The sequence below is a fragment of the Xenopus laevis genome, chromosome 9_10S (genome assembly GCF_017654675.1).
Source record: "Xenopus laevis strain J_2021 chromosome 9_10S, Xenopus_laevis_v10.1, whole genome shotgun sequence".
Taxonomy (NCBI): domain Eukaryota; kingdom Metazoa; phylum Chordata; class Amphibia; order Anura; family Pipidae; genus Xenopus; species Xenopus laevis.
In genome coordinates, this window is record NC_054388.1 from 108,682,399 (window position 1) to 108,697,583 (window position 15,185).

General features: G+C 41.3%; 1 protein-coding gene across 1 annotated transcript in view; it reads right to left on the reverse strand.

Annotated features, from left to right (window-relative positions):
* Window positions 1-7,943: 7,943 nt before the first annotated feature.
* Window positions 7,944-15,185, reverse strand: part of LOC108703268 (smoothelin-like protein 1) — a 32,225-nt gene continuing 24,983 nt past the window's right edge. The window contains exons 7-13 of the mRNA XM_018239376.2: window positions 14,933-15,029; window positions 14,515-14,566; window positions 12,193-12,262; window positions 10,176-10,278; window positions 9,975-10,091; window positions 9,226-9,285; window positions 7,944-9,149 (exon numbers count right to left, since the gene is read on the reverse strand). Coding sequence (XP_018094865.1) covers window positions 9,060-9,149; window positions 9,226-9,285; window positions 9,975-10,091; window positions 10,176-10,278; window positions 12,193-12,262; window positions 14,515-14,566; window positions 14,933-15,029 — 589 coding nt within the window. The 3' untranslated portion in view covers window positions 7,944-9,059. The remainder of the gene's footprint in view (window positions 9,150-9,225; window positions 9,286-9,974; window positions 10,092-10,175; window positions 10,279-12,192; window positions 12,263-14,514; window positions 14,567-14,932; window positions 15,030-15,185) is intronic.

Below are 15,185 nucleotides of genomic sequence, written 5' to 3' on the forward strand. Positions count from 1 at the left end.
TGCTCCTCTCCCCCCACCCCTCCCTTCTCTACTGTAATCTGAGCCAAGAGCAGGGAGAGACTCAGGCAGGAAGTGATGTCACACCACATTAATACTGCAGCTCCTATTCTAAACAAACAGAGAGTTTCTAGAGCTTTTTACTCAGGTATGGTAAAACATTCTACAGAATAAATATAGCATTCTAGCTTGCACTATTGCAGCTAATCTATTGGCAATAAAATGCCTCAGTAGCTTTCCTTCTCCTTTAAGATCACGAAGATCAAAATACCTCCTAGTGATCTCAGAAGGCCTGAGCCCCCTTCCGGCTGGATGCCCCTTCCATCAATCCTCATTGAACCCAAATACTTTGTTCTTAGCAAAAACCAGGGCTTTCTGAGCCAGTAGGAGAAGTCCCTATGGATCTCCTACACAGATACTGTAATGACCATTTGTGATATTCTTATAATGAAATATATTTTATAAGTGAATATAGTGAGTCCATTTTCATTTAAACAAAGTTGTACCAGATTAGAGGTCTGATGGTCCTATCCCTGATGAGGACACAGCAGCAAAGGCCTGATTTTAATTTAAGATTTGAGTTCTCGCCAAACGAGATCCGCTCGTTTGGCGACATCGCCAAACGAGCGGATCTATCCATGTATGGGGACCTTTAAGCTTTTGTGGGATATGAGGACTTTGGCCTTACAGGAAATGTTACGCAGCCTTACTTTGGTTCCCAACAAATCGTTCAAAAAAAGTATAACTAAGGGTAGTCTTTTTTTCACACTGCCACACATTTGGAATCTGATTTTGTGGCCACTGTGATAAAAGCTTGTTGTGTCCTACACACGTTTGTTCATCTTGGGGCTGGGTACGGATGAAATTCCAGACATGAATGGGCCTCTGTTAGCAGTCCAGCAAGAGGAATGAGATTTTAGGTGTCCATAGATGTTTAGATGAAAAAAAAGGTAAAAGATCTATGCATTATCGTAAGACCAAACTTATTCTGAAACAATTGTTTGTCCATCAACTAAAAAGACTACAATATAGTTGAATCCAGGAAAACTGCGGGGAGCTGCCTGCTTGGCCCTTCAAACAATTGGACAATGGGTAAATTTCACTGTGACTGATGAAAATCTTTTAACTTGGTCAGTTCATTTTCTGACCAATATTGGACAAAAATCATTAAATGCGCCATAGTTCGGTGTCCATTAACCTCACGATAATTTGACGGATTTGTCGGATCGCACTAAAATTGGTCGTTGGGAAGATAAAATCTTAACGTATATGGTGAGCTTTAGAGAACAATTTGCTTATTACTATGTCTCCAGATGGAGCACAACCATGGCAACTGAACAGAATTTAGGGCTTACATTCAATTTATTTTCTTGTATTTTTCTTATTGGAATAGGGGAGCTTCTTGGCAATCCTTATCTGCAGAGAGTATCAAAGGCTATTGTTGTCCAGGGGAAAGTGGGGATGAAGGTCCATGGAGCATGAGGAACAGTTCATTTTATTGTATGCAAATTACGGGAAACAATTATATTTTCTGCCCTTCCAGCATGAGCCTGAATATTATTCTTTCTTCTATAATAGATAGATGTTTGCTGCTAAATTCAATCCTATACTTAGGGAATGTGATCAAACATTGGCCACGAGAGGGAGATCTTGCTCCATCAAACTCTTTTATATAGATTTCCCCTGTAGAGTTCAATGCAATGAGAAAAAAAGCAGTTCCACTTTCAGTCAAGACACAATCTTTCTGTCTTTATCGAGCCCAGGCAAAACATTTTATTAAAACATTAAGGATTGAGGTTAAAATGAAATAAATTAGTAAAGGCAAGTCAAAATAATGAAAATTGTATAATGGTTGGGGAATTTGTCCATTTACTGAATGGATTCTCTGCAAATCAGATGCCAAATGTAGGGTTAGTCAGTCTCTAAAGGCAGAGGACACTTTGCTGTGGCCATTAAACATAGATTCAGAAGGTTCTACACATGTTAATGCCAGATATTTGGAGAGGAATACTAACCCATAAAGTCCTTGATACACAGTATAACCCCACAGACTCAGATAAAGTTGATATATCTGGTTTATTTATATACACCATATATTTGGCATTTCTGCCTTTTGATACCAAATTTTTAAGGCACGATAGCATAGCTTACACTCAATTACTACAGTTGCATGCATTTGGCTAGCTCCCTAAGGTAGTCATTGAACTTTCAATACCTGAGTAACCTGAGTAAGTACTGGTAGATTGCATATCTGTACCATCTACAGCTGATCACTTGTTCTCAACTAATGACAGCAATGCATTTCTGACATATGATAGAAATATCCTTTTGGTTGTGCAGACTTCTCTGTGCTCTCCATGGTGCAACCTGTAGATACTGTCAATGTTATCAATAAATCAGTGGTTGAGTATATCTCTCCCTCCTCTTATTTACTAATTTGCACATTTCCACCCCAACATAAACCACAAACATGAACCACAAAGATCTTGACTTGATTGACAGGTTTTTAATTTATTCACATTCTTCTTTCTGTTCAGCTCACTGTACTTGGCTCAAGAGCTTTTTCTTGAATAACCCCTTTAAAAGTGCAACAAAGAAAGAGTGTGTGCCTGCATACTCAGTCTCCAGAAGAGCTGCCATTTCTTGGGTACATATGGGGACAATCATGGTGCACAGTTTGCCTCCTGTGGGATAGTTATTAGACCCATGACCCCAAGCAGAGTGCTTTAATTCCAAGAACGTATTTCGGGTGAGCAGGGGTGCACAAAAATCACCTAGTGCCTTAAAAACAAGATGAAGCGCTGACGTGCAAGTCATTACCCAAGAAATGTGGCCTTTTGTAGGCCACATCATCATCAAAAAAGTGGATCTTTATCTTATTTAGTCACCAATGTGGTGGATTAAGTCATAATAATCTAATGGTTTTGTCCCCAGATCAACAGTTGGATCATAATGATGGTCTCCTGAGACCCATCAGGAGAGGACTGCATATATGTTAGGAAAATAAAGATTTTTTTACATTTATTCTTCAAGGTGATAAACAACTGGGCCCAAACCTGCTCTTCATGGGTTCATTAGCTAAGCATCCTGCATCATTGCATTTATTTTAGCTCTATGATATGATGCTGAAATCAAACCTCAGGAGGGAGGCCATGTTGCTGTTAAAGTGTACGTAATGCTTCCAACTCCAATTACAGGAACAAAAAAAGATGAAACTGAATTACAGAAAGATACGTTATCTAGAAAACCCCAGGTCCTGAGCATTCTCGATAACTGGTTCCATACCTGTATATACTGTATATATATATATATATATGTATATATACTGTAGACCACCCCTAGACCAGCTCTGCTTGTCGCCCTGCCCCCTTCCATCCGCTTCCTTCTCCTTCCTGTCCCGCCCCCCTCCCCTTTGCAGTCTCCCTCTACTTCCTGCGCTCTGTAAGGTACCTGTAGCTGCAGCTGGTGCGCGGGCACGGGGGTGCTCAGGGTCCTGAGTATTTCCGGCGTCTGTCGCACGCGCGTCTTTGCGCGGGCGCGCGTCCGTTCATTCGGACGCGCGCGCGTCGCGATGGACGCGGGCGCATTGACGCTGCGTCATTACGTTTTGGCGCCAAACTTGTCCCTGTAAAAAGTCGTCAGCAAGAGCAAACAGTGCTTGGTGATTTCCCTTGCTAGTACTTGTTACTGTGTTCTCTGATTATCTCTTGGGTTTGCTTTTCTTGTTACCGACCTCGGCCTGACTTTGGACTTCGATTCTCTTCTGCCTGCCTACCGACCTTCTGAATGATTATCGTTACGAATATCTTCTGCCTGCCTCTGACCTCGGCCTGTCCCTGACTACGTTTACTGCTGCCCGCCTACCGACCCTTTGCCTGTCCTACGACCATGCTTTCTGCAACTTGCATTCATTCCATCGTGTCAAGTCCAGCAAGCTGTACACTAACAGCAGTTCTAACTGCTCTTCCTAATTAAGTCTCCAAAAGAGCCTGACACGCTCCTAGAGACTTGTGTGGCCTTGCCAAAAATCCAGGCCTGTCCTTTCCCACCCCAGAACCAAAAGCAACAAATGACCAGTCAGAAAGGAACATTGTGCACTCACAGCCATTGTTAATATGAGCCAGTCTTCCCTAAGTGGCCCCGTAGATTTATCTCTACAACAAACATCACTGAACTACATGGATCAGGTTGAACTGTGGCCAATCAAAGCCACTTCCCATTGACACACCAAAGCAAATGTTTCTGGTGATACTTGTCACCATCCAAGACAGAATGTTTTCCCTTCTTGTCTATGGGAAGTGGCAACACCTCTGTGGTTTTAGAGGAGAGCATAAGTGTAGCCATGTGCCAGCTTTGTAGTGAGCAATCCTCATAGGAGGAGTTTAATGAAGGCTTGGGCGGTATTCCCAAACCAAAAGGGACACATTCCCTAGTGACGGTGTCATTGTTCTCAACATAATTAATGTGTAATTTCTTCATGACGTAAGATTTAATAATTAAAACAGTATTTAGGAGTGGTCAGTAGACAGCACACAGTAGAACATGGAACTGGCACTATATTTATCTTATTCTATGTATTATACATGGAAGTGGCACTATAATTACTTTTCCATGTGTTCTGGGGTATTATACATGGAATTGGCACTGTATTTATCTGCCATGTGTTCTGGGGTATTATACATGGAATTGCCACTGTATTTATCTGACATGTGTTCTGGGGTATTATACATGGAATTGACACTGTATTTATCTGCCATGTGTTCTGGGGTATTATACATGGAATTGACACTGTATTTATCTGCCATGTGTTCTGGGGTATTATACATGTAATTGGCACTGTATTTATCTGCCATGTGTTCTGGGGTATTATACATGGAATTGGCACTGTATTTATCCTGCCATGTGTTCTGGGGTATTATACATGGAATTGACACTGTATTTATCTGTCATGTGTTCTGGGTATTATACATGGAATTGGCACTGTATTTATCCTGCCATGTGTTCTGGGGTATTATACATGGAATTGACACTGTATTTATCTGTCATGTGTTCTGGGGTATTATACATGGAATTGGCACTGTATTTATCCTGCCATGTGTTCTGGGGTATTATACATGGAATTGCCACTGTATTTATCTGACATGTGTTCTGGGGTATTATACATGGAATTGACACTGTATTTATCTGCCATGTGTTCTGGGGTATTATACATGGAATTGACACTGTATTTATCTGCCATGTGTTCTGGGGTATTATACATGGAATTGACACTGTATTTATCTGTCATGTGTTCTGGGGTATTATACATGGAATTGGCACTGTATTTATCCTGCCATGTGTTCTGGGGTATTATACATGGAATTGACACTGTATTTATCTGTCATGTGTTCTGGGTATTATACATGGAATTGGCACTGTATTTATCTACCATGTGTTCTGGGGTATTATACATGGAATTGACACTGTATTTATCTGTCATGTGTTCTGGGTATTATACATGGAATTGGCACTGTATTTATCTACCATGTGTTCTGGGGTATTATACATGGAATTGACACTGTATTTATCTGTCATGTGTTCTGGGTATTATACATGGAATTGGCACTGTATTTATCTACCATGTGTTCTGGGGTATTATACATGGAATTGGCACTGTATTTATCTGCCATGTGTTCTGGGGTATTATACATGGAATTGACACTGTATTTATCTGCCATGTGTTCTGGGGTATTATACATGGAATTGGCACTGTATTTATCTGCCGTGTGTTCTGGGGTATTATACATGGAATTGACACTGTATTTATCTGCCATGTGTTCTGGGGTATTATACATGGAATTGGCACTGTATTTATCTGTCATGTGTTCTGGGTATTATACATGGAATTGGCACTGTATTTATCTACCATGTGTTCTGGGGTATTATACATGGAATTGACACTGTATTTATCTGCCATGTGTTCTGGGGTATTATACATGGAATTGGCACTGTATTTATCTGCCGTGTGTTCTGGGGTATTATACATGGAATTGACACTGTATTTATCTGCCATGTGTTCTGGGGTATTATACATGGAATTAACACTGTATTTATCTGCCATGTGTTCTGGGGTATTATACATGGAATTGACACTGTATTTATCTGTCATGTGTTCTGGGTATTATACATGGAATTGGCACTGTATTTATCTACCATGTGTTCTGGGGTATTATACATGGAATTGGCACTGTATTTATCTGTCATGTGTTCTGGGTATTATACATGGAATTGGCACTGTATTTATCTACCATGTGTTCTGGGGTATTATACATGGAATTGACACTGTATTTATCTGCCATGTGTTCTGGGGTATTATACATGGAATTGGCACTGTATTTATCTGCCGTGTGTTCTGGGGTATTATACATGGAATTGACACTGTATTTATCTGCCATGTGTTCTGGGGTATTATACATGGAATTGGCACTGTATTTATCTGTCATGTGTTCTGGGGTATTATACATGGAATTGACACTGTATTTATCTGACATGTGTTCTGGGGTATTATACATGGAATTGGCACTGTATTTATCTGTCATGTGTTCTGGGTATTATACATGGAATTGGCACTGTATTTATCTACCATGTGTTCTGGGGTATTATACATGGAATTGACACTGTATTTATCTGCCATGTGTTCTGGGGTATTATACATGGAATTGCCACTGTATTTATCTGGCATGTGTTCTGGGGTATTATACATGGAATTGGCACTGTATTTATCTGCCATGTGTTCTGGGGTATTATACATGGAATTGGCACTGTATTTATCTGCCATGTGTTCTGGGGTATTATACATGGAATTGGCACTGTATTTATCTGCCGTGTGTTCTGGGGTATATTATACATGGAATTGGCACTGTATTTATCTGCCGTGTGTTCTGGGGTATTATACATGGAATTGGCACTGTATTTATCTTCCATGTGTTCTGGGGTATTATACATGGATTTGGTACTGTATTTATCTGCCATGTGTTCTGGGGTATTATACATGGAATTGGTACTGTATTTATCTGCCATGTGTTCTGGGGTATTATACATGGAATTGACACTGTATTTATCTGCCATGTGTTCTGGGGTATAATACATGGGACTATATTTATCCTGTCACGTGTTCTGGGGGTATTATACCTGGAGCTGGCACTGTGTCTGCCATCATCTTAGATGTAGAGGGAAAGGTTCCTCTTCTGCCCAACTGGACCAGGTTCTTCCATTTGTAGTATTTTATTTGTTTGTATCTTGTCATCTAATCCTCAGTTCCCATACTGCCACCATTATATCACTGAGTTCCACCACTTCTGTTGGTCAGTTTGAGTCTAATGTGATACTAGGCGCCTATACCATGCCAAATCGAATGTACAGGCAGTTGCTACTGATAACTGTCACTGCAGTGGCCATTCAGTCAAGGGGTATTTTTATGAAAGAGTGAAGTTAGAGATGGTCACAGTCCACTAGAGTGAAATTCCGCCACTCTCCATCCATTTCTATGGGATTTTGAAAGGCAAATTTATCAAAGGATGAACTTTCACTTTCACCCATTGATAGATGGATTTAATCACTCAAGTGGGTGGCCATACCAGGTTGATCCAATTGTTTACCCCTCCTCCCCCATGGCAAGATATGATGACCTCAAATGCCTGATATGTTCCTCACCTGGTGGCTTAAACGTTCCAGCATTCTTACCAGAATGTCTGCAAGAACTTAAGCATTAGATGTTGCCTGAAACAATCTGACCCTATGGCAACTAAGAGATGTTTTACTATGGTGATAGCCTTTGATCTTGGATCGTAGTCAAGAACCTCAAGGTCTTGCCTTGAGGTCAATAGATTATTGTGGTAATTGGAGTTTCTATGGCTTGTCAAGACCTATTGTTGGTATGCTGAAAATGTATCAATGACAAAAGAGAATTTGCACAAAATAAATTTAATAACATAAGAGTTATGTTCACCGCCATCATGTCTTAGGGTAACATCTTGTAACTGGCAGTATAAAGACTTCAGAGTTTCAGCCAATCATATTCATACTATAGTTAGCCAATAACAGACACAGCTCACATTGGCCTCTGCAGACACGTAGGGGTGGCCCAGGAACTGTATGAATACAGCTAGTCACTGTCTGGCAGTATTGGAATGCAACAGAAGAGAGTCAACAAAAGAGATCACATAATAGGAAACAAGTGGGATGTAGAAGGGTCCATAGAGTTTTTAATCCCAATAGTGGATCTCAGCATGGAATATGAAGAAGGATCCAAGAAATGTAGGAGTTCCGAGGAATAATGGCAGGATTCCAAAGATGTATGTCCAAAGGAGTAATGTAAAGCTCACAAGTCAATGGTGAACACCCCATGGTTTCAGAGTCAAGAAGGGTGAGGGGCTTCTACAACATTCAAATCCACAAATCTGTAGTTAATTTACAGCTTCCAGGTCAATATATAACAAGATCTCATTATGAGGAGCTCAGCAAATCCACCAGATACCAAGCTGAGTCCTGAGCTTACATTATCACAGGTAGGGGGTCCAGAACAAGAATTGGCATCATAGCAATCCCCATGTTAGTATCACAGGCAATGTTATATGAGCAATAAGGCATGATAGGAACCCAAGGCAAGCAAACAGTCAAGGGCAGAACCCCACTTTGTTCCTTTAGCTGTTTAGGATCCCTAGAATGGTCAGGAGGCGAGAAAATCCCAGAAGTAGAGTAACAGATTCCAAGGTGAGACATCAGCTCAATATATTCCAAGATACACTGGGAGCTCCGATCCCTCCATGGCAGAATCACAGGTCCATGACTTTAAATTCCAGACATGGTTGTGCATGAGTTGAGGGGCACAAGAGAAGACATCCCATGAGGAATTGTTATGAACTGTCATTGGCATTAAAGTATTCTGCAGAGATGGCAAGGATATTGGAGCTCAGAAGATACAGGACTAGATCCCAAGCTACAGTATGAAGTGTACAATCTCAGCCACATTTTTTCTGGTGAACTTTACAAATCACAGCACAAGGTTCCACAGATTTATCCATTCAGGCTTCAAATTTCTGGTAAATGAATTCAACATAAAGAAGAACTTTCTGCCAATCAGGACCCTGGCGCTGGAGCATGTGATCAGAGGTCTGTATGAAAAAGAAAAATGGTTAGTTCCAGAAGGGTGAGGGAAAGGCAAGTATTTGATTGGAAGGTTTAACTTACCAGGAGGGGTGGGATGTCCTGATCCTCTGCCACCTCAAATGCCAACTCTAAGTTCTTTCTCTGGAACAGAATAGTTAGAGAGACTTGACGCTGCATTCTTATTGGATATTTATAATCGAATGCTGAGTTCATAGTGCTAATATATCTCTTTGCAATGTCCCAACCCACATGTACTTTATCATGGAAGTGGTTAGGAGGTCTCTCAACCATGGGAAGAGGAGAGGATCAGTCCATAAGGCATGGAACCTTGGTGAGATAGCCAATCTTTTAATTAAGATCCTGCAACCTCAGCTTTTGTGTAGATGAAAGTCATACTATAAGATAGCAAGTGTATCAAATCTAAATGGAATCTCTTGGGCTACGTGTGTTTAAAGATCTGTTCTGGGTCAAGGCTTCATCTATTCAGAACCCAGAACAGCGAGGCAAAGCAAAGTGACTGAGCTCCCATTTTGCACAGAGGCTTGTGATTGGTGAAGCCCCTTGCATAGCAAATGAGCTCTTGGTTGATAGCAAGACAGCAGTGCCTTATACATAGTACAGTACAAGTGTATCAATAGGGAAATATTTTTAATGGGACAATGACAGGTTTGGACTGGCCTATCAGAGTGGCTTCCAGTGCACCTAGTGGTGCCCAGTCTAATTGGCACCATCTATATCTATTTGCTGTGAGAGTGGCCCATGGTTTGAGGTTCCTAAGAAAAAAAATAACTAAAGCAAAGGACGATTGTAAAAGTGGGCGAGTGAGTTACCTTTTCCAAGGGCCGGAGCTCTGAGTATGGAATGCTGTCCGGGAGGTAGGAATGCAGCAATGCACAGAAGGCCATGCCATCCACCCAGGAGCTGCTGAAATTTGTAATCACCACGTACTGCAATAAAATATGATTAATTTAACTACTGACTTTAATTTAACCACTTCCACCTTCTCCAGCCTGTCTCCTGTATCTCCTCACTTTGTAACCGCAAGTTCTCTCCTGGGCCCAGCGCAGAAACACTCCCCTCTTGGATCCTCCATATCGGCGCAAAAAAGAGACAGAATCACTGGTCAGGTTTTCACTGCAAGAGACGAACAGATTGGAGAGAAAATTATTGGTAACTGAGGTCGTAGCTGTCCAGCTAACATTCCAACAACAATAGTGTCCCGTCCTCTATGACAGCAATTTTTTTGTCTATGCTAGCTTAGGTATTTCCCTATACTAAGCACAATTCTGCAGGAACAGCCCCATAGTCTGTACGGAGAGATCCCATAAAACTATGGCAGCATAGGTATTCCCTGTACTAAGCACAATTCAGCAGGAACAGTCCCCTAAGTTTGCTCATAGTCTGTACAGAGAGATCCCATAAAACTATGGCAGCATAGGTATTCCTATGTACTAAGCACAATTCAGCAGGAACAGCCCCTAAGTTTGATCATAGTCTGTACAGAGAGATACCATAAAACTATGGCAGCATAGGTATTCCCTGTACTAAGCACAATTCAGCAGGAACAGTCCCCTAAGTTTGCTCATAGTCTGTACAGAGAGATACCATAAAACTATGGCAGCATAGGTATTCCTCTGTACTAAGCACAATTCTACAGGAACAGCCCCTAAGTTTGCTCATAGTCTGTACAGAGAGATCCCATAAAACTATGGCAGCATAGGTATTCCCTGTACTAAGCACAATTCTGCAGGAACAGCCCCCTAAGTTTGCTCATAGTCTGTACAGAGAGATACCATAAAACTATGGCAGCATAGGTATTCCCCTGTACTAAGCACAATTCAGCAGGAACAGCCCCCATTTCCTGCTTTGAACAGTTTTCTGCAATTTGCACCCTTCCCTGCACTCAGTCCTTTTTTAAATATTTTTTCTTGTGACCATGGTTTCCCTTTAATGGATGATTCTTAAAAATAGTTTGTATCAGGAAGAATGTGCCTTGTGGTTCTTTCAACACAAGGCTTCACGGATCCTGTCAGACTGGATTTCTTGAACATAGAAATACGATTGCTAAAAGGGCCGGCACACCCTGCACTGGGAGAAACCAAGCAGATATGTCACGAGAGCGGCGATATTATTTGCTCTCTGAGGTGCACTGCTTGTGTTTGTCAAAGAATTAGCACCGACACACCCGGGGTCCTTTTGGCACCGCACTTGTGGCACGTGTCAGTTTCCGGTCTGCTTATGGGACGAGCCTGAGCCTCCACCTTGAGCCTCCACCCTGAGCCTCCACCCTGAGCCTCCACCCTGCAGCTGCAGCAGCAATTCACTTGATTCAGAAGAAATTCAATAGGTCCCCTACCCCATTATGGGCCACAGTTACTGACAAATGACTAGAAACATTACCAGATTCTCTGAGATCTAGATATATGTCTATGCACTGACGTCCTATACCTGTATAATGGTAGTGCAAACAGATTCTGCTTGTGTTAACACATTTCTTATGTGTTATTACACTTTTGCTAATGAAGGTGAAATTGCCCTTTAAGCTGCAAAACACAGTTTCCCCAAGAGACCTGCTTATCTTAAATGGTTACAATTGTTTCTTTGCTTATCTTAAATTGTTAAAAAAGTATCTAAGTATCTATTCTGGGCTCTGTCAAAAGGCAATTCAATTTTAGAATCATTGTATCTTTTTCTGGCTGTTCAGTGCAGAAGATCAAAGAGAAAGTCTGGACATTTCAGTAACAAACCTGGGACTGTGATTTGAGCAGTCAAAAGTGGGACTGTCCTATGAAAACAAAATGTCCCTTCATTTTCCCAGCAATGCCCCATTGTGCCAACACCTATTATCCACCCAAACTCCACCCACTTCACTACAAACCACGCCCCCTTCACAACCCGTGAATCGTACTGTAGCCTCTCTTGGGGCCCTTGTTCCTTGTGTCCTCCTGATTGTGGCCCTGTCTATGGTTATATGGTGATAGCTGGGAAGCTCTGGACAAGCCCCTAAGGTACTTTTATTGCCACTTTATTATCACCCCTGGTACATACATGGGTCTGGGCTGATACTGGAGGGTCTCCAAGCTGCCTCTTCTTTTCTCTTTGTGCCACATTTCAGAGTCTGTAAATGAAACGCATGCATTGACCATGGCTTTATACATTATCATGAAACGCCCCAACTGCAAAAACCATTGAGCATTATGGGACATTCAGTAACACTCGTAGATGGTCAGCCATAATATCTAGAATGGAGGCAGATTTATCAAGGGTCAAATTTCGACTCATGTGAATTAAATTTTACTCGAAATTCGATTAGGGGGGGTAATTTATTTTAAAAATCGAATATCTAAAAGACAAATTTTATGGAGCCGAAAACTTGATTCGAATTCAATTCAATTCGAATGTCAGGAAAGCTGCAAACATCTCCAACTTGGTGACTGGACCTCTCCCAATCATTTATACAGGAATTTGGCAGGTTTTAGCTGGCGAATAGTCAAATTCGAATTCTTAAAGGGCCAGAGTATGATAGATCACAAAAATCGAATTTCGGATTTTTTTTTAAAAAACTCATATCGAGTTTGGATAATTCGCTAGTCAAATTTGACATTTTTGACTATAAAAAAACCTTAAAGGGATCCTGTCATTGGAAAACATGTTTTTTTCAAAATGAATCAGTTAATAGTGCTACTCCAGCAGAATTCTGCACTGTAATCCATTTCTCAAAAGAGCAAACAGATTGTTTTATATTCAATTTTGAAATCTGACATGGGGCTAGACATATTGTCAATTTCCCAGCTGCCCCTGGCCATGTGACTTGTGCCTGCACGTTAGGAGAGAAATGCTTTCTGGCAGGCTATTGTTTCTCCTACTCAATGTAACTGAATGATTCTCATTGGGACCTGGATTTTACTATTGAGTGTTGTTTTTAGATCTACCAGGCAGCTGTTACCTGTGTTAGGGAGCTGCTATCTGGTTACCTTCCCATTGTTCTGTTGTTTGGCTGCTGGGAGGGAAAAGGGAGGGGGTGATATCACTCCAACTTGCAGTACAGCAGTAAAGAGTGACTGAAGTTTATCAGAGCACAAGTCACATGACTTGGGGCAGCTGGGAAACTGACAATATGTCTAGCCCCATGTCAGATTTCAAAATTGAATATAAAAAAATCTGTTTGCTCTTTTGAGAAATGGATTTCAGTGCAGAATTCGACTGGAGCAGCACTATTAACTGATTCATTTTGAAAAAACCGTCCAACACTCCTCCATAGGGTTTACATGAGCAAAGCTATGGCACAGACCATTCACAGATATGCCAATACCAGCTTCTTAGCATGGTAAAAATTAAGTATCGAATCTCTAGAGAACTGCCCCGCCCCCCCCAGTGGCAGATGCCCAATTCACAATCTATTAATGGTATATTGAACTGCCAAAAACTAGAGGACATCAACTCCTACTTACACACATGTCTCTCTACATAAATACCGCCAGTTACATGACTGGCCAATCCAGAGCAGATATAACATCTGAGTAAAAGTGGCATTTACCTAGTGTCAACTATACCCGAATACTGGCTTTGGAATAACAGGCAGTGTACTGTCTCCTTTATGTACTGTAAGAATGGCTTAAGAAGGGTTAGAAAATTAACCTAATATTTTCTATATGACTGATACCCTATCCCTAGACAACGGCTTCCTTAAAGGGATTTTGTCCTAATTTTATGGTGTAGTTTTTATTTCTAAATGACACTGTTAACACTGCAAATAATTCACTCTACAATATAAAATTGTATTCCTGAACCAGCAAGTGTATTTAGTTGTAATATTGGTGTGTAGGTGCATCTCAGGTCATTTTGCCTGGTCATGTGATTTCAGAAAGAGCCAGCACTTTAGGATGGAACTGCTTTCTGGCAGGCTGTTGTTTCTCCTACTCAATGTAACTGAATGTGTCTCAGTGGGACCTGGATTTTACTATTGAGTGTTGTTCCTAGATCTACCAGGCAGCTGTTATCTTGTGTTAGGGAGCTGTTATCTGGTTACCTTCCCATTGTTCTGTTGTTAGGCTGCTGGGGGGGAAAGGGAGGGGGTGATATCACTCCAATTTGCTGTACAGCAGTAAAGAGTGACTGAAGTTTATCTGAGCACAAGTCATATGACTGGGGGCAGCTGGGAAACTGACAATATATCTAGCCTCATGTCAGATTTCGAAATTAAATATAAAAAAATCAGTTTGCTCTTTTGAGAAACGGATTTCAGTGCAGAATTCTGCTGGAGCAGCACTATTAACTGATGTGTTTTGAAAAAAAGTTTTTTCCCATGACAGTATCCCTTTAAGCAAAATATAGTAACCAATGAGACACCCAACTCCCACCGTGTCTAACCTGTTTCCTGGCCATTGGATGGTGAAACACTTCTGGTCTTTAAAGCTGTCTCCTGAAAAGAGAGATATTTAATAGCAATGTGCTGGTAAGGGAAAAACTCAACTATCATGACCCTGACCTGCAAAACCGTAACCCACACAGGACCCTAACTCATAAATTGGTATCATTGTTCGACCGACGCCCAACTCATACCCACATCTTCTCACTCTGTACTCTACTTCTCTGGTTCCAAGACACAGAATCCTCAGGATGGGTGGATGAGTCTACTTCCCCAGTCTGACCCGCATCCAACTCTAAACCACAATGGTTGGCCAAATTTCAATCCAAACCCACTCAACTGGTGGTCAACCCACGGGTCACTAATGTGTAAGTGTATGGGGAAGTTATTGGCATGAGAGATCAGGTCTATAGGACATACCCCTGTGGAATTCAAGGTGACGCCACGTGGGAGACTCCTGTATCCAAGGGAAGAGCCATTCACAGTAGGGGGTGCCTTAAAATCCTCCTCCTGAGCTCTGTGGGAAAAAAATAATAATGGCACCTGGGGGTTATAAAAATCAGATTAGCTCATACATATCATTAAATATTTTTACTATGAGCATGAGCATTATTTTGAGCATTTTGTTTCTGAAACCTGCCTGCTTCTTGGATGTGGCAATCATTTTATGCCT